General features: G+C 46.7%; 1 protein-coding gene across 1 annotated transcript in view; it reads left to right on the top strand.

Annotated features, from left to right (window-relative positions):
- LOC142462827 (uncharacterized) overlaps positions 1 to 21,111 on the top strand; it is a 40,701-nt gene that overhangs the window by 16,930 nt on the left and 2,660 nt on the right. Inside the window, exon 2 of the mRNA XM_075565379.1 lies at positions 20,673 to 20,860. Within this exon, the coding sequence (XP_075421494.1) occupies positions 20,673 to 20,860 (188 nt within the window). The remainder of the gene's footprint in view (positions 1 to 20,672; positions 20,861 to 21,111) is intronic.

The raw sequence follows: 21,111 nt of genomic DNA, 5'->3' as shown, positions 1-21,111 counted from the left end.
AAAACCAGAGAATGGTAATGACTGTTGATAAAGCTTGTTCTGTTTAACAAATTAACAGTGAGTACTTATTATCGATGAGAGTCATTGTGACAAGTAAAACATTAAGGGCCCTATTCATTAAACTGCAATGAGATTAGTGCACAATTGCTTGACAAAGGAAGGGTGCTTGTAGCAATAAGAAGCTTACCATATTCAGTAAGCATTCTACATGCACAAACATTACTACTAAAAACTAATCTGCTTACATTTTTCATGATAAAAGAGAGCATTATGACATGTGACATGATTTCTAACATTCAGGGCTAGAGAAGTCACTATTAAAAATACAGGATCACCAAACTGAAGTGATGACAGTGACATGTTAAAAAATAAGCACTCAAACACAAAACAAATGAGTTGGTAAATGTGACTTGGTCCCTCCTGGGTCCCCCTTCATCTCCTTAACTTCCGCTGTGGCCGGCAGCGGAGATTGGAAGAGTGCGGGGAGGTTTGCGTGTGGTGTGTGGCAGCGGCGGAGGTGATCGAGTCGCCGAAGGTTCCCCGCGGCACCCTTTGTAGGGAGCCGCCATCTTGGTAGTGTCCGTGCATGCGCTAGAAGCCGCGCATGCGAAGTGTTAGGCGCGCAAGGCGGCCATTAGGGGTTGTAGGGTACTACAATCCACAACAGCCCCAGGGGCTGCTTGTCAGATGGGGAGACACAGCCAATAGGGCTGCAGGATTTACGGAGGACTGCAGTGGATACATTTGGCGCGCTGGGAGACACACCAGTCGGAGCTGGGACAAGGAGAGGGTAGGGTGTGTGCAGGGTGTCTGTGACTCCTGCATTAGGCCAGAGACCCCCTTATGCCGCAGCTAGGCCCTGACTCCCCATTTGAGCTTGTGGGTGCTGAAGGGACAGGCCCAGTAGATAGGGACACTGCCCCTGTAGTACCAAGCGTGAGGGACACAGCCAGGACACGGCAGCTATCTGGTGGTCTGGGACCAGATCATCACACAGAGAGTCTATTACGGTGGGAAAATCCAGCTGAATACCACCCCACGTGGAGGCAGACTTGTCACTGACGTTTAAGGCGTGGGACCCACGGACCCTTGTCTTCAGTCGGCGCTACCCGGTGCTTGAGCACCCGGCAGGTATCTTCAAGTGTGTCAGGATCACGCGTGACGCGCTTACCCGATCCTCTGAAGCCACTGCAGCCAGGAACAAAATCTTGGCGGTGCGCCTTGGTGGTGCGCAGTGGGAACGTCCACCACGCACCACATGCCTCCCGTGCGCTGCACACTCCCCGCGCGTGCACAGCAGTGTAGAATCAGGGACGGGACCATCCTCAGCTGTACTACACCTGCATCTAAGGTAATTACAGCCTATCAGTTCTCTACCTACTGCTAGTACACTCCCCCCTGCCTCCTCTCCATTGGTTCTTCGCCCTATTTATATCCACCCAGTTCTCTGTCTTGTTGCTGAGCATAGACCCTTGTCTATGCACGGTGCTCACTGCAGCCTGAGTTTGCCTGTGTCTGAACCTGTCTTGATCTCCATTGTGACCGCTGCCTGTACCTGACCTGTCTCTTCTACATCCCTGGACTTCGGCACGTTATTGGACTTCTGCTCTCTCCACTCCACGACCATGGCTTACGGACTACGACTATTTTCCTCTCTCCAACCCCGGACCAAGGCAAGTACTCTGACCTACCTACACTCTCCTACCTGACCCGGCTGCACATCCCTGACCTGCTATCTAGGCCTGGCCCCGTGGTTGTAGGGCGGCGGTATATATACATCCCCACCTCGGCCCCGCGGTCTAGTCCAGGTTGTAGTGAGCATCCGTGACAAAGTGCACCAACAGATCACACTTTAGTTATGAGCAGCGCTGTCGCACACATTGGGTGGGATGACTCTAGTGGACACCAGGGTGGTTGGGTGCCCAAGGGCACTTCAGTACTTCGGGGGAATATCCCATCCGAGTGTGGACATTGTGAAGGAGGGCACTGTGGGGTTACTGCCGTGCATGGCCTATTTGGTGCAGGTGTTATATTGTTATTCCCATTTTCATATGCATGCAGTAAAGTGTTATCTATATCAGTTGGCGTATTATTGCATTGGGTCCCGTGACTGGGCTATCCAACATAGTATGATCCCGTACAGGTGGAGGCGCTGTCACCAGACGGATCAGGTACACCCCAGGCTCCTGGCAGCGAGGGTTCAGGCCTCCTGTGACCCACAGGTAACACAGCACACACACACTCAGTAGCCACCATATCTCCCATAGGATGGGGGGAAACTGCGCTACATAAACATTACATTATCGCTTAAGTTAATAGTAGGTTAAATGTAACTATTATTGTGTAAATGGAAGAAATAAAAAATGTTCAAATGTCAAAACTGATTTTACAGTTAATCTCCTAGTTTTACCCTATTAAGCACATCAGTGACGTTTGTACACTGAATTCATATGTGAGACTTCATCTTTAATCTCTTCTGTGCAATACTGCTATTGATGTCTTTTTCAATATTGTTAGTGTCTTCTTCCATTATATATTTAGGCAAACTATCAGTCCTGCCTATACTAGGTGATAACGATTTGTGAGAATAGAATTGTTCTATACTATCAAGCAGTTTATTGTGAAGACTTAATTTAACAAAATGTGCTCATGTTCATCCCAAATTTACATATTGCAGTGATTTGAAAACCCAAATCAAAATTGCTACTTAACAAACATTTGTCATACGGCTTTGGTGTTCACAGATTGTTAATTTATTAAATACAACAATGTTTTCAATCGATGGCTCCCCTTACCCCTCAAAAACTCTATGTTTGCAGTTTAAGGAATATTCCCTAAGCACTTGGAAATCAAGAGATAATGTGACAAATTACAAAGCAAGAGCAAAAAATGTTTAGTTAACAGCTGGTCATAAAACTATAAAAATATGACCACTTATGTTAACTAAGGTAACAGAAAATGGTGTGTATTTTGTACAAAAAATACAATCCAATTCAGAAATACAGCAGAAACAATTTAAATTCCAAATTGAGAAGTGTGTTTCTTTTTGCCAAATCTATATTTGATCAGAAAGCGCATTGCACAGCAGATGCTAATACCAATTATAGACTATGGTTACATAGTCCCCCAACAGCGCCCCAACTTAGCAAACTTGATACCCTCTACAATTCAATATGCTGCTTTGTCCTCCAATGTAACTACAAAACATATCACTGCGAAATGCTCAAAGAACTAGATTGGTCATCACGAGTTTAGGTACAAAGTTCATCTTTCCTGTCTTGCCCTCAAACACTTCTTGGTCACTCCTCACCCCAACCACATGCAGCACGTATCACCTAAGATTGGACTCCAAGGAACTTTTCATGGTCCCAAGGTTCAACAAGGAATCCGGCCGCTCCGCCTTTTCATACCGTGCACCCCAGAACTAGAACAATCTACCTGAGACTCTCAAAGTCGCCACGAGTCTAAGTTCTTTCACAGCTGAAGCTGTCTCAATTGTCAATGTCTGTAACTGTTACACACGCCTATAACTTATTTATCTTAAACGCTTCATGCAATGTCTTTATATATAATGTGTAACCATGTTCACCTAATATAATGCAATTTCTTTATATATATATATATATTGTATAACCCTGTTCACCTAATGTAACCATGTATTTGTAACCATGTATCTGTCATCATAACTCTGTGCCCAGGACATACTTGAAAATGAGAGGTAACTCAAGTTTATTATTTCCTGGTAAAACATTTTATAAATAAATATATAATATATCTCTAATGATATCTGCACACCCCTCTGTGATAGGCTGAATGACCTGTCACTCAGCTGGGTACAGCCAATGAGACTGCATATCCTGTGTAATGAGACGGCACATTGGCTGTGTAACATCTTAAGTGTCACATATGAAGTGTCTGTGGAGTTCAAATTGTTGTTAAATTGGAGATGAAGAATACAAGAATTGGACTCTGCAGTTCATCATTAACCCTACGACTGTGAGAACTTGGCTTTCTAAGTGCTCTGACAATATTTTAATATTTAAAAACTAACTTTCTAAGCTGCTATGTAACCCTGAGTGCTACACTGCCCTCCCAGGCCTGATTATACACCTGCTCTTTCACATCCTACTCATATCCTCCAATACCTGGGACCTCTCTCCTATTACCTCTCTCTCTCTCTGCATCTCATTATGCCCTCCCTATTGCTTTTACTGTTTCATCTTCATCATCACTTGTAAAAAAAATTTATAAAAGAAAATACTGGTCTCCACTTAAGGGGGCATTACAATACTTTACAGTCTGTTTGAGAGCAACTACAATTAAATACAATTATTTTGTTACACAAGAGACAGATAGGAAAAAACCCCAGAGTTATAATAATAAATGGATGCATTAAAATGTTTACTATTTCTTCACTCCTTTGTAAACTGTTATGTTCTCTCCAACTTCCCCACTCTCTTCCTATCCATATTTCTTCATGTCTCCTTCCCTCCACCTATGCTTGGGCCTATGGACTGCACCCCTATGTACACAACTTTCCCAACAACGTCTACACCCCCTCAATAAAAATCAACCTTACAAATCCTCTTCTCACCTCCTCTCTCTCCCCCTACTCCTCCCTGCTGCTGGGGATATCGCTCCTAATCCTGGACCCAGCTATATACACACTGGCTCTCGCCCACGCCTCTGTGCCACCGCTTTCCCTGCTAATGGTGTTAACCCATCTCATTTAATAACCACCAACCTTAAAACTCAAACACACAATCCCTGCAAGCTCTAACCCCAGCACCTACTATATCATATATGTAGCACCGTGCTAGAATTTAGGAATCCCTGCATGTCAGCCCTGGTAGCTGCAGGGAGTGTAGGGGTTAAATCCTCACTAGGCCTCAGATGTTATACACTGTTCTAATAATGTTGCACTTTCAAGGTTAGGTTAGCCACGCCTTAATTCTAGAAGCTGCAAGAAAGGGTCACCTGACATGGTGTGACCAGATTGCAACATGTAATCTGCCCAGTAACTGAGGGTGGTGTCCTACCCTACCAAGGTTATAAAAAGGGACAAATATGTGTTTTTTCCCCAGATCCCCAAGTTACCAGGAGAAACTCAGGTGCCAGTAGGTTCTTGAGGAGGGGGAATCTCACATGTATATAGTTCCCCTCCCCCCCTAGTTAGAGAAGTGCCCCTATAAAATAGGTTTGTCCTAAAAGCAAGGAACCTGACAGACAGGCCATCATAAGGAGAGGCCTGTGTTCAGCTTAGTAACATTCATACAAGCAAGATACTTAAAGAGTCCTACACCAGAGTAGTATGTAGTTTATATCTGCAGGGCTAGGTAGAGACCTGGATGGACTGCAGGTGATTTCCAGATTAACGGGCCCGGGTCTGCGACAGGTAGGGTTGCCAGGAGGCATCTCCAAAAAAACTGGACCCCAGGGGGAAAGGTGTGATGCACTCGAGAGACACACCTCTCGCCACTCCATGCTGTTTCCTCCTCTCCTTGGCCCCACCCCCAGGCTCCTGACACCTCCTCCTGATTGGCTGCATTACCCAGCAGTAGCCATTCAGAATGGAGGAAGCTGCCCAGCCCCCTAGCAACAGCCCTGGCCTCTCCCTGCTCATGTAAATACAGCAGCCCTCCAAGCCGATTAGGTCACTATGACCAGAGAGGTAATACCAGACACATACATGGCCAGAGAGGTAATACCAGACACATACATGTCCAGAGAGGTTATACCGGACACATACATGTCCAGAGAGGTAATACCAGGCACATACATGTCCAGAGAGGTAATACCAGACACATACATGTCCAGAGAGGTAATACCGGACATATACATGTCCAGAGAGATAATACCAGACACATACATGTCCAGAGAGGTAATACCAGAGACATACATGTCCAGAGAGGTACTACCGGACACATACATGTCCAGAGAGGTAATAGCAGACACATACATGTTCAGTATTACCTCTAATAGGGATGCTTCCCCTTAGTACACAGTGGTACTATCACACAGGTGATCGGACAGCCACGAGGTGCCCTGCGGCCTGGAACCAGGCCAGGGTCCTATAAACATTGTGCAAGACCCTCCAGCTGGAGCTCACACTTCATAAGGCGGATCGGATGCGTAAGGAGTGAGGGGATTATTGGAGGCCCCACGTTGTGGGACCTGGCTGATCCTTTGTTTCATCCGGTGGTATCTGGGTACAGCAGGGCCCAGGGAGGTATATATAAGTGCATCAACAGTCCACAGAGGTAGCGCTACCTCACACTTGGGTGGGACTGACATTGGGAAGGACACCAGGGCTATTGGTGCCATTGCACCCTCAGTACGTTGTGGCATTGAGTTATATTGTGGGTATTACACTGGCATATTGGTATTGTTATTATATTTGTTATATAACTGTGTGTATTCATTTGTGTGATAGTTCCTGTGAAGGGGTTATCCCGCAACGCTGGGATCCCTCACAGGTGGAGGCACTGCACTAAAGAGAAAGTGCTCACCCCAGGCATCCAGTGGCGGAGGCTTAGGCCTCCTGTGAACAACAGGTATAGCAGCATGCGTAGTCACCCACGTAATTTCCCTTAGGCATAGAGAAAGGGGGCTACACATACATACCCTTCTGTGATAGACTAAGTGGTCTCTCACTCACCCAGGAAACAACTGGGAGGGGATTTTAATGGCAATGGAGACAGGAAGGAGAGGAGGAGACAGATGTGATCAGTAGAAGAGGAGGAAGTGTAGTATACACAGAGAGGAGCAGACACAGTAAGGCAGGGAGTGCAAAGAGAGGGGGGAGAAAGTTCAAAGAGGAGCAGGGCATGATGAAGGAAGAGGAGAGACAGCCAGGAGGGGAGAGGAAACATAGAGAGACAGCGGAGTGCACTGTGCACATGGCTTGGAAAGACAGCAAGAGGGGTTGGAGGAGAAAACAGGGAGACAGCAATGAGAGGAGGAGACAGATGAGTAGGAGAGGAGGGAATGTAGTTTGCACAGAGAGAAGCAGACACAGTAAGTCAGGGAGTGCAAAAAGGAGCAGGGCATAATGGAAGGGAGGAGAGACAGCAAAGAGGGAAGAATAGACAGAGAGAGCGACAGCAAGGAGAGGAAGAGACAGCAAAGATAGGAGACAGAGAGACAGCAAGAAGAGGAGGAGACAGAGGGATCACAAGGAGGAGGGAATGTGGCGCAGTGTGTACATCGAGCAGGAGGGAGTGCAAAGAGAGGGCGGGACTGACAGCAAGGTCAGCAAGAGGAGGAAAGAGTGAGACAACAAGCCGAGGAGGATACAGATGAGTAGGAGATGAGGGAATGTAGTCTGCACAGAGAGGAGCAAACAGTAAGGCAGGGAGTGCAAAGAGAGGGGAGGAGAGAGTGCAAAGAGGAGCAGGGTATGATGGAGGAGAGAGTAAGTTATGGAAGAAGGCTCAAGAGACAGCAAGGTGTTACAGGGAGGGGTGAAACCTAAGAGTAAAGTTACATTAATATCCTTTCAGATCTCCTGTATCGGCGTATGTTTTGCCGAGTACAGCTAGTCAATATATAATATTGTAAGAAATATATAATCATAAAGGTGTACCTAGAGGAGGTACAGAAGATCCCTGATGTAGGCGCACTGCAGACCTTTATATAATAATGTGGTCAGAGGTAAAAAAATTGTATATATAAAAACAGTTTATTTATAGAAATGTACTTAAAAACGATGTATATCCTCTATTAGGGTATACGTCTAATAGCTAAAGTCACTCAGTGTCAATGTTCACTGTATCAATGTTCAGTAGAGCTTAGGCACAGTGTATCTAGTAGCCAGATGTAGGCTCAGGAGGTATACTATGTGAAGACAGTTTAACTGCGTATACTGTTTAATAGAAATGCGAATCTCCTGTGGAGGTATCATGAGAACAAGTGTGTACCAGAGATACTCCCAAAGTATATAATGAATCCTATGTCTGTAAGGCCATCTAGGTGGTAGGTACTTTATAGGGTAATATAACTATGTTATGGCAAAGGTAAGTCTCCAGGTGAATGTGCTGTAGTGAACATAAGTTCAATAACTGTATAAGTATACAGACTTCAGGATGAGAGCAATGATTAAGGATGTTTTCCTAAACTAAGGTAAGTAAATTGCCATTCTCCCTAGGCAGCACGCATTTACCACCAAGGGGTTTGAGCAAGGTCTCTGCACAGTATTTGAAGAAATATATAATAGCAAAAAAGGGTGTACTGCGTCTGAACTATTTTTTTTCAGAGAACAAGGAATATTGTGTTCCTGTGTGGAGGACAAGCAGCTCTTTTTAGTTTTTGTATAAATATCGAGAACAACAGTTACAGTGCTTCAGCCTATGGTGTATTTAGGCTAAATTCTTTCTGCACATTCAGAAGGTCAGAGGTTTACATTCCTTTGATATCTTACATTCTAAGCATGTTGGAGAGGATGGGGTAGTTTCAATGAAAATGTTAGAAGTGCTAAGAACCATTAAGCTACAATTGATTACATACTGTAACATGATCCTATATTTTTTGCCTTACAACAGTACTGTGAAGAGAAGTAGAATATTTTTACTTTGGGACTTATTGAGGTATATGTTAGCTGTAGCACTTGATAAATTCAATTTTGAGATTGAGCACTTTGGTATCCCATTTTGAACTTGCGTTCCAGAAAAAAGAGAAAAGGCACCCAGAGCAGCAGCAAACAAACTGGCAATGATGTGTATACGAACCCAAGGTCAGAATAATGGTTTTATTTGTACTCGCAAATAGGACAGGCAAATTCTATGTCCTCCCTCTACGCGTTTCACGCCACACGGGCGCTTCGCCTTCTGTAGTGTTTGGTTGTAAAAGTGTATTGAAAATGTAAGCTTAAACGTAGCTTTTGAAGGGCCACATGTGACCTGAAATGCTGCAGTCTCTGCTATTCTTCAAGTAAGTGGCATTGAGATGTCCTTTTCTTCCAGCTTGAGAATGTGCTGCTTGGTCTCTGGCTAATCGATGCAAGTATCAGCAGACATACGAAAACCTTTAATTAGACATCTCATTATACCGCCAAAAATATATTAGCTAGAATGTGGAAAAGGCCCTCCATCCCATCCATGCAAGAATGGTGGGAGAGAGTGGAATTTATTAGAATAATGGAGAACTGATATATTCTCTTAAGTATCAAAGACCAAATACTACACAATATGGGCTCCTGATTACGAGTATGTAACGGTGTTCCCCCACCCAGTGGGAGATTTGGCCATTGATAGGGCTGAGTTGTCCGCCGATGGTAGTGGGGACACAGGACTAGGCTTCTGGGGTTCATACTCTTTAGAAGTGAAGAGCCTCTATCTGCCGAAGGCTCCAGGAACTGAAGGTGATCTCCCACAGTAGAACTGATTACCTCTCCCCCCAGTAAGATCACACACCAGGCCGGAGGTATATGCAAACATGAATGGGTTATTGTCTCTCTCCGTGCAGCACAGTACACAGCAGGTTCTGCCCTAAACAGTCACCCTCAGCTACCCACTGAAGGATGGTCCCTGGATCTTCACTACAGGCCAAGGGCACCCGCAGCAGTCCCAACTCTTCCCTGCCCCTCTAGCAAGGGCAGAGGTATGGTACACACTCACTCTCCCCCGGGGGGGAAAAGGACCAAAGAAGGCCCAATAGTCAGGCTCTTGGCTCTGTGACTTGCCCCTCTCAAGTGGGTAGAGGCACTACAGAATTTGGGCGGCACTGCCCTTAAGTACAGCCAGGAGGAGGGCATCAGGCCTATCTCATGATTGGTCATGCCCAGGCCTGTTGTCACCGCCTCCCACTGTCACTCAAGTGCAGCACCAAGGAGGGGGAAAACCCCATAATAACTACTGGCAGCCTGATTGTACCAGGGCTTACTGCCAGGAGAGAAGCAGACTAGTAGCCACAGATGGCATGGCTTCAAGTATAATAGAGGGGCTTAGTAACAGTTTTTGGAACTGAGGTTATTGGCCATAATGCTAAAGCCCTTCTTATACCAAAAAAGTTAAGCTTGAAATTAAGCAGCTAAGATTATATTAGAACTGCATAATATCGCTATAAAGTCGATCTATCAGTACCCTTGCAAAATGTACCAAACTCTTTTCAATGTTGAACTCCCAGATTGTTTTTTTTTGTTTTTAAATATATTTTTCTTTTATATTGAATCACTCTATTGTTATGCTCAGGGATGCAATATACAATGAATAGGTGATTTCACGGGCAGAATTGAATGTTGCGTCTACAATGTTTGATGAGTTTTGTTATATTATATAGAGCAGCAAATTTACAATAAAATTTGAATAAAAAAAAAAGTAAGTATATGAGCAGCTACTGTACGTCCTTTAGAGGTGTGACCATTTTGCTTCAACAATTTGTCAAGTTGCATCACTTGTAAAGTATTTCCCAAGTATATGCAATTCTTATACGGGTTGGCAGCAATCCTGCATATTTGTATACATGTTTGGAAAGGAAGTGACGATGTGCATGTATTTTGAGTGTAACGGTGTTTGCCGGGCCCATCTCATATCAACCCCCCTATGTGGACACTGACCCCAGTTACATGAAGTGTAGTGTGGTGCACATACTGGCTTACAGAATCCCTGAGTCTCCCGCGATGGTATGGGGGATGGCATCAGGACTGGCTTATGAGGTATTGCTGAGTTATACTCACTCATGGTACAGCGCCTCCATCTCTTCCAGACCCCCAGCATTGTAGGGAGGAGTCTCTGAAAGAGAACCTCTATGTGCAACTTCTTCCCAAATTACTCCACGATCAGGACAGAAGCAATCTCTTTCTTTGGCATCCTTTATTATCACCAGAAATGGACAGCCGCCCATCATAGCGGCCGGTCTTCTAGCCGCTCATCTCAGGTTGCCAACCCAAAGGAAGTCCCTGGACACCACTCCTAGTCAGGGCCCTAGAAGCTGTCCTTGCTCTTCCCTTACTCCCTGATGGAGTAAGAGGAATAGTCTGCCCACACCTCTCCCCTAAGGGAGGGTCATAAAAGCTGCCAAAGCCTTGACAGTTTGCTGGGTCAGACCAGTCTCACTCAGGTGGGGGAGACAACTAACTAAATACAGGATATGCTGCATATTAAATAGATTCAGTAGGCACCACCCCTATGTCACTGTAATTGGACACAGAGCCTGACGACACTACCTTCACCAGATATTACACAGCACAGGATTGTGAGGGCAAACCCCATGATTACTCCTGGCAACCTGCCCTTAACAGGGATTATTGCACAGGAGGAGAAAGACATGTAACCCCAAAACTACACAAGGCTACACTCTGGTGGATCCACTCTGGTGGATCCAATTGTCCCCACTTGGTTCTAAATTTGCTGGGCCTTCCTTCAAATGAACAACCTGCAAAATATAACAATACAATAATTATACATCAATACAAAAATTACATAATACATCACAAGTGCATTACTGTATACAGAACATCTTCAATGCAACCCTCCCATCTCTAGGACTACTCCCTAGGAGAATCCACTTTAGTAATAGTGCCTGGGATCAGGTTTCTTTACTTCTCGCCCTTTTGTGATCTACAATAGTAATAAAATACGATCTGGACGGCCCGTTCTCTGGTCGGTACTCTAGCTTGTGCATATAAGTGTTCCGGCCTACACTCCAAATACGCATAAGATAGCACACCCTCTCCTCTGTGCGGTACGCAGAGTGACTAGATTTCGATTTAAGATAATCCTCCACCGCTTCCCTTAGCCAGGTGTCACGATTGTCCTCAATTTCCTGCATTATGAGTTCCGGAACATACGGGTACTCAAATCCATGATATTGCTTGTATCTGTCACGCCTGTATGCTGGCAGACCTGGCAAGACCCCAATACTGAGGTGGGAACGGTATTACCACACACCCATAGCAGTGGGGGCAAGCCCGGAGTGTGGTATGGCGTTGCTGGGCCTGTTGGAAGGTTAATAGTATACTTGCAACGTCTTGATGGTTAAGCGTAAGAATAGTGATGTCCGTGCGCCAGAGTCCAAGGATCCAGAGAGTAGAGTAGTCAAGTTCGTAAGCCAAGTCCAGGGGTACAGAGGTCAGCAAGGTAGAGTTCGTAAGCAGGGTTCAAGGGCAACAGAGAGCAGAGTAGTCCAGGACGAGCAGGGGTCAAACCAGGGAAATCCACAGATAAGCAGGAGCAGGAAAAGGCTGAAACACAGAGAGAGCAAAGCATAGGACTGCACACACAGGGATAACAGAAGCTATGCAGAGCAATGATAGAAAGGACAGACAGGGGTTATAAAGGAGGGAACACCAATGGGAGAGAGAGGAGGAGCAGAGAGTGAAGTGGGAGACAGCAGGGATAGGTGAGGAGGAGAGGAGGAGGAGACCGGGGAACCAATGAGGGAGATTGCCTGCAGGGCATGAGATGAGGAGTCAGGACATCGGGAAACCCTAGAAGAGGAGCGTGTGCGCGCGCCCTCTGTAATCTGAGGGTGTGCACGCACAGGCTGGGTCACGAGGCGTGCGGAACGCCGCGCCGCGGGACAGCTGCAGAGGGTAGAGAATGAACGGAGGGAACTGCCACCGCAGGTAAGGGCATGGGAGTAGCCACCGAGGGGGACTGGGAGTGGGAAACGTCACAGCAGGGGTTCGGGGACCGCGCAGGTGCGCGAGGCCTGCGTTGCACGCGCCGTGGCAACGGCGGGGGAGGACAGGAGTGGTCACAAGAAGGGGGGTTGTCAGGAGAAGGGGCAGCGAGGGTGACGTCAGGGGTACAAGCAGGGGAAGGAATCCCCTGAACCGTCACAGTATCTGGCCACTATTGCTCTCTCGGCCCTGCTTATTCTGACCAACGTTTTATTCCCTGCTTTACCTGGAAGTACCCAGGACAAAGGTTCTACAGGCGCAATAATGTCGTATAATATAGAGGACCCTTTTGGTATGACTATCCCCTTTTGGATCTCATCCCACCTCCTCACGAGCTCCTCTTGGGCTTCCTCAGCCGAGTACACCCCTACATCCCACCAATGGTCAACCACCTCCCCCCGCATGAGGATAAATCTAGTGCGGTCCAGCCAACCTGAATAGCTCTCATATAATGGAGCCCACCACTTGGTACTATGCTCCCGTAATTGGTTCCTCACAACCAGAGCAGTCTCATGCCCTTCCGAGTCCCCTCCAGACGAGACCCCAGACCCCAATACTAGAATGGGTAGAAGTCCCATAACGCTTAGGCCTCCCTCTGACAATGTGGGTGTAAATGGTGGGATTCATTTTGGGTGGTTTGACATAGGGCACTACCTCCCTCCCCGATCCCTCATCCGAAGTAATGCAATCCCCCCAGTCCATGCCCGACACAGGCCGCTCCTCCGATGTGTCCTGTGACTCCCCAGACCACCCTTGGCTAGAACGTGACCCCACAGGTGACATGGCAGGGATAGGAGCAGGGGCATTGGCCTTGGCACTGGGCAAGGGGAATGGGGAAGTGTTCCTGCTCGTGGGTAGCAACTAACAGTTTGGCGATGCCACGACCTGTCATAGCACTGGGTGTGGCAGACTCACCAACCCTTTTTCCTCCGTGGCCTCGCATAGCCTGCCTGTATCTGTCCATATCCTGCTGTGATAGACGTTTGCTGCTCAGCGCCGCTGCCGGATGCTCCCGGTCGGTTCCGCTGGAAATACCGGAAATGACGTCATCATTCTCTCGAGAGAGGGCGCCATCTTGGGTGGGGTTGTCCCATCCTTGAACTTCCTCCTCTTCCTCTACATCAGGCACCGGATGTCCCGCGACGCTTCTCGGCTCCGCTTGGGTCTTGGTTGGGGCCTTCAATACGGCCGCCTCCACTGGAGCCTGTTGGGAGTAAGGAGGTTCCTCACCACTATGCTGGCTTGCAATGGTCTCCTCTTCCTCCGGTCCTGTCTCCGGATGTCCCTCCGCCGCACTGGGAGTCGCCACAACCGTGGGACTCTTCCGCTGCTCCGGTCGCACCAGCGCTTGCTGCCGAGGGATGTCAATGTGTAGCGGGCCCAGGTCACAGGTAAGCCACTCTTCTTTCACAGCACCGCTGCAGTGGTCCTCTGGTAGGTGCATCACTACACATGCTCCGCTCCCGTGCTTGTCATCCGACAAGGATGATGCCGATGAGGGTAAGGGTACCTCCGCAGGGGACCAACAGCGAGGTTCCGTGTTTCCGCTAAGGCACAGGCCTCCACGCCCTCCTTCTTTGGCACCACCATCAGTAGCAATCCCCATTCTCCGGGATCAGCCTTTTCTTCTTTAATTTTTGGCGGTTCTACTGCCGTCAGCATGGCCGTAGTTCCTCCCGCCTCTGCGTGCCCTAGTACAAACGGCTCCACGGCCCACAAGTAGTGGATTCCGCATTGTGGGCATCTCGCCGACGTACTGGCTTCGCCGCCCGGTAGTCTACACTGCATACATAGACACTGGAGCACTTCTCGTCCACCCGTCTTCACTACCAGGAAGCCTCCTGGAAGTTGGTAGGGGTGAATGTCAAAGTCCGCCATAGTACTCTCAGTAGTTGCGCTGAGTAAGGGAGACACACGACACAACAGTCTCTCTTGCTCGCCAGCTTTGCACAACTGAAGTGGAGGAAGCTCACATCTGGCTCCACCTTCACTCAGGTTAGCTTTCCATTGGTGGGTGCAGTGACCCCTCCCTCTGGTGGAGATTAGAGGAGGGTCACTCAGCTGCCCGTCAGGACCCAGCATCGGCTCTGAGCCTGTCACAATACAGGGAGGCGCGGCCACGGCTTTCGCGCCACTTCCCGGACAAGTCCCTGCAAACTTTCTCTCTGCACACTGCTCACGCGGTTTCCCAGGTTGGCGGGAACCGTCATTTTGGATTACTCTGCCGTCCACACTCACCGCAGCTTCGACTTGCGTAGTGATCACCGACTGGCAATCAGGTACGTCATCCAACATCTCACACATAATTGCAATGTCCTCACTGATCTCCTCCTCTGAGGCACTCAGGGAATTCAGGCAGGACAAAAAGGGTGCGCCATAGCTTTCGCGCCACTCCACAGCCTACTCATTATAGTCGTCTCCACACACGATTCTTCAGCTGTCCACACAGCACGTTCACTTCTCATTTCTGGTGCGAACTGCCATTTTGGGCTCTCCGCACCGCGCGGGACCACATCACACACAGCTGCCATCTTTACTTCTTTCCTTACTGTGCACATGAGTATGCTGCAGGATGCAGTGTGTCAGGGCACAGCCAAGGATGATCAGGATAACAGCTTGTGTTTAAAAGGTAATCTTTATTCGAACATCATGGTGCAGACAAAAAATGGAAGGTAGCTCTTACGCGTTTCACGCCTAAATGGCGCTTCGTCAGAGATGGTGCTCCTCTGCTGGGCAGCCGCCATGCTGATGCAATAAAGTATGCCAGCGTGCACATCTACATGTATCGCAAGTGTATATGCCTCAGTTGTAATGCTCTACCTCATGCTAGGCTAAACTCTCTCTTGTGTATGCTGCACACGGTATCAGTCCAGTGTAAGTGCTCTGCGGTGTATAGTCTGGTTACTGGCTAGAAGTACTTAGGATCAGCCCCACTGTACTTAACCCATCACCGATCGTCGGTTACACATAGCGTTGACCCATACCAGGAGTTCCTGACCATGTTAACAGGCTACCCCCTTGGCATCAAACAACTACTCTCCTCTAGGTGACCACAAGAAATAGCCCTGTCTCCAGATCTATATCACACCATACAGTGGCATCTAGGGTGTGCTTTGCGAGGGGCATTCTCCTGACTACCCCTAGACTCCCTTCCTTCACACAGCACTGTCCTGGAAGAATACATGTCTCTACATTAGTTCGCCTAGCTGAAAGCCTGTCCTGTTGATCTCAGCAGCGCCTCCAAATGTAACGGTGTTTGCCCGGGCCCATCTCATATTGACCCCCCTATGTGGACACTGACCACAGTTACATGAAGTGTAGTGTGGTGCACATACTGGCTTACAGAATCCCTGAGTCTCCCGCGATGGTATGGGGGATGGCATCAGGACTGGCTTATGAGGTATTGCTGAGTTATACTCACTCATGGTACAGCGCCTCCATCTCTTCCAGACCCCCAGCGTTGTAGGGAGGAGTCTCTGAAAGAGAACCTCTATGTGCACCTTCTTCCCAAATTACTCCACAATCAGGACAGAAGCAATCTCTTTCTTTGGCATCCTTTATTATCACCAGACATCGACAGCCGCCCATCATAGCGGCTGGTCTTCTAGCCGCTCATCTCAGGTTGCCAACAAAAAGGAAGTCCCTGGACACCACTCCTAGTCATGGCCCTAGAAACTGTCCTTGCTCTTCCCTTACTCCCTGATGGAGTAAGAGGAATAGCCTGCCCACACCTCTCCCCTAAGGGAGGGCCACAAAAGCTGCCAAAGCCTTGACAGTTTGCTGGGTCAGACCAGTCTCACTCAGGCGGGTGAGACAACTAACTAAATACAGGATATGCTGCATATTAAATAGATTCAGTAGGCACCACCCCTATGTCACTGTAATTGGACACAGAGCCTGATGACACTACCTTCACCAGATATTACACAGCACAGGAGTGTGAGGGCAAACCCCATGATTACTCCTGGCAACCTGCCCTTAACAGGGATTATTGCACAGGAGGAGAAAGACATGTAACCCCAAAACTACACAAGGCTACACGAGCAATAGAGCCAGCAAAAGTAGGTTAAACAGAATGTCTTAAAATGACTTAAAAGAGGTTAATGTGTGAAAATAGGTTACTTAACCCTCGTTCAACATTGAAACTTTATTTAAACATTATTCATTAAATAGTCCCCAGCAGAGTCAGACTGGATGTTTTTAGAGAATGTGGTGAAAAATTCAGAAATTGTTAATAGCCATCAAGGTTTGGGCATTTCCCTAGGAAAAACCTGCCGGGAAACATTTACATCATGAACAAATACATATTATTTCCCTGCATTAGTAAATTTACATTCCAAAGAAACAAATATTCCTACATGAGTTACTTATCAACTACAACAGCTGCAGTTTAATCAAATTCATTCACTTTCACCTTGCCACGGGGAAATGGGGTTGAGCACTTCTAGCAGTGTTGTTGCTCCACTATTCTTGCAGAGTATTAAGAGGTCTCCAAACATACTGGAAAGGTATATTGAAGAGAGAATTTATGGCTCCTAGTTATGGCCAGCTTGAAACTTTACACTGACAATAAAATGACTCCAATATCTGACACTTAGGGGCCTATTCAGGAAGATTCAATATTATCACTGCAACTTCGATAACATATATGGCTAATAGTGCATTTTCCCATTCAAAATAAATCAATAGCCAGGCACCCTATAGTAAATAAAAGTTATACTTACCCCTGCCAGAATGAAGGCCATCCTCGTCTTCCTCCTCCTCTTCCGTGGCTCCAACATTTACATTAAAACACTAGCTATTGGCCAGTAACCCCTTAATTACCTTAATGGGTAGTAACCACTATGCTAATTAAGGGGTTAACATTCCCCCCCACCTACCTGGGAGGCCTAACCACCCTCCACTAGGCAACTACCCCCATCCTTCACCCCCTCTACCCCTATCACCACACTCACAAATGAGCGAACGTCCTAGTAGCCAAATACGGCTAATAGCGCTTTTGCTCATTTGTGATTACTAAAAAAAAATGCACAATGAAATAAAATACACATTACAATACATAACTAAAAAAACACTAGCCACGAAACGCATTGATTGTCACTGTAGTTACCTATGCCCTCAACAGGGGCATAGATAGCAACATTGGCAATCAATGGGAATCCTAAAAATAAAAGACATTTAAATAAACAACACATTACAATACAATTAAACTAAATATTAGCCAAGAAATTCATTGATTGTCACTGTGTTATCTATGCCCACAATGGATTAAATGGCTAGTGTATTTTTTTTTATAGTATTGTAATTTGTATTGTATTTTATTTTAGTGCACTGTACTGTATGTTTGACTGGGAAAAAGTGCTATTAGCAATATATGTCTAATAGGGCTTTTGCCCATTTTGCCCAATAGGACTTTTGCCCATTATTGTGTTGGTAGTGGAGTGGGTGGGTGAAGAGGGTAGTTACCCCAGAGTGGGTGGTTAGGTCTCACGAGAAGGGTCAACCCCTTCTTTACCTTAGCGGTTGTAACCGCTAAGGTAAGGGGGGGTTAAGCCCTTTCAGGAGACCTAACCACCCACCCTGGGGCAACTATGAAGGTGGTATTTGACCCGGTGGGGTTTTAGGCCTCCTGGGTGGGTAGCGGGAGGGTTTAACCCCTTCACCACCTTAGCGGTAGTAACCGTTAAGGTAAATAAGGGGTAACTCCTACCGCAACACTCCCGGGAGGCCTAAACACCCACCCTGCGGCAACTACAAGTTTCACCAACCCCCTTTACTACAAACAAACCAGTTACTGATATTTAACCTCTTCATTACCTTAGCGGTTAGCCACTATGATAATAAAGCTGGGCTGTCATTTTATTTTTATTACATATGATTGAAGCAGAGGGTCTCCAGAGCTGAAATGAATGCGGGTCAGTTCCGGAGACCCCCGGCTTCAATCCTATGTCGAAAAAATTAATTCTACTCCTTCATCTGCACATTGTGAACCCAATCTCGCCACTCTCTGGGTGGCAGAAACAAAATATGCAGGTTTAAGGTATCGAAGCTACCTGAATAGCAGTTACTGGCAAAAAATGCGAGTTTGGCCATTTTTTGTGCTACCCCACGGCTTTTCAGAACCAGAGTGCTAACGCTGGCTAAAAAGCTGTTTCCAAATGATTTTGACATGTTAGCGAAGCTTTCTGAATAGCTACACATGCAAAATTGCTTAACAAGCGTTAAGTCACATATCAAAGCTACCCGAATAGGCCCTTTAGATGTTGATGGGAACACACTATTTACATGGCTTCTACAGTTAAAAGATCAAGATTACATGAAAATGATTTATAGGTGATATCGTTACTTCTGAATTACGAAGCATCCTCATTATTTTCAATACTAACCTCCTCTCACAAGGCAAACCTCTCAACTCACCTCAATTGGGTAAAATACTGCAAAAACCTGGGTGGGTTTCACCAGACAAGCACTGCTCACCTGAGAAGTATTTTTTATTTTTATCACTAAGGGCCTCATGCAGTAAGCGTCGATTATGTGAAATTGGCAATCTTACCGATTAGTCATGTTATTGGCGATTTTTCCTCTCCGTATGCAGTAAGTGCCGAATACATTCAAAATCAACCCGAAAACAAATCCGCCCACTCTCACGATGATTAGCCGATCACACACAGGTGTATCGGCGTGCGTGGCGCGGTGCTGTTAGGTTGCCCAATCACAAATCTTGCTGAATCAGGCGAAACAAGCATGTTTTGGATTGCGCGCCATATTTAAAGGCAACGTGTACTGCTATTCATTCTCTGTGTTGTTGGGAGTGAGAGAGAGAGAGACGCACAGAGCTGGACGATTGAAGATTTGTATATTGACTGAGAGACTTGTTGTGTATTGGGTGAGCTTTGTCCTTTGTTGTTTTGTTTACATCTTTGTCTTGTTTTATATGTGGAAGTGTTTCGTGTGATTGCCTGTACATTTCTTGTCTGTTTTTTGTGAGTGCTGGAAGTATGCCCGCAAAGCGTGGGAAGAGTGATGCCGGTGGGAGTGGGAGTGCTACTCGTGCGAGTACGCGTCGGAGTGAACGTACTGTTCAGGGGAGTGATGTTGCTGAGAGTGAGAGTGGTGTTGCAGGGAGTGGGAGTGCTGGTGCTGCGAGTGGTGTTGCTGGGAGTGGGAGTGCTGTTGCTGGGAGTGGGAGTGCTGTTGCTGGGAGTGGGAGTGCTGTTGCTGGGAGTGGGAGTGCTGGGAGTGCTGGTGCTAGGAGTGGGAGTGCTGTTGCTAGGAGTGGGAGTGCTGGTGCTAGGAGTGGGAGTGCTGGTGCTAGGAGTGGGAGTGCTGGTGCTGGGAGTGCTGCTGGTGGCGCAGTTGCAGATGGGGTGGATGGTGGTGGCGTGCTTGCTGGTGGGCAGCTTTTGGAGGCTCTTCCATTGGAAGAAGGAGAGTCCAGTCAGCACCAGCCAAGCTCTGACCCTAAACCTGCTCGGAAGAAACGTGTGGAGAAGCCACGTAATCCTCGCTTCAATGACCAGGAAAATACAGCTCTTGTCACTGGCATTCTGGAGCACTATGACAGTATATATGGACATTTACTAGGTAAGTGTACCTTTACATTTATTATTCAAATACATGTGATCCTAGGTCATCTGAGTTTTGTTCATATGCAAATATGGGTTCACAATATCTTTCTATGTTAATTAGTCTGGAAACACAGCTTTTTATCATGCCTTACAAGGACAACTAAACACAGGCGGTCAATTTGCCATAACTGCATACAATATGAATGCAAGCTTGCTTACATGTATAGGTTTAGTAGTGAATGCTCATGTGCTTCACATATTACACCTAAAACAGCATGTTTGCTATCTCTTGGAACAGCTAGCAGTGTAGGAAACTGGTGCTTATATTATTATTAATTTACCTCATATATTTTATATGTTTTTCAAGGGCGGACAAGTTCAGCAAGCAGAAAAGAGATGTGGGACACAATAGTCATTGGTGTCAATGCGTGTGGGAATCATGTGAGGGACAAGCGGAGTTGTCACAAGAGATTTGATGATATTAGGTCCAAATTGAAAAAGAAAATACAACACCAACGCGTGCATGCTACTGGCACTGGAGGTGGGCCCACACCACAACGTCTCATATTAAGTCCATTGGAGGAGCTGCTTCGGGCAAAATTACTTCCCGTCGTCGTGGAAGGCTTACCTGGTGACCGTGATATAGGAATTTACCCCTCACAATTTCCACCAGGTGAGAAATATTACTGTACTAGGCGTGTCGTTGCTTACAGTTATTTTGCATAGTTACACTGCTTTTTATACTGTCTTCACAATATAAGCATACCTGCATCTATATATGTATATGTCTGATTCTGTATATATATATATCTCAAAATAGACATATATGTTGTAGTCCTACTAAAAGCAGTAACTAATATAGCACGTGCCATTGCGTGCTCATTTACATGTGAATTCCCAAAATGCATTGCTGCAGTGGAAGCA

Source organism: Ascaphus truei, chromosome 1 (assembly GCF_040206685.1).
Source record: "Ascaphus truei isolate aAscTru1 chromosome 1, aAscTru1.hap1, whole genome shotgun sequence".
NCBI classification, from domain to species: domain Eukaryota; kingdom Metazoa; phylum Chordata; class Amphibia; order Anura; family Ascaphidae; genus Ascaphus; species Ascaphus truei.
This window is presented reverse-complemented; position numbering and strand designations above follow the sequence as displayed.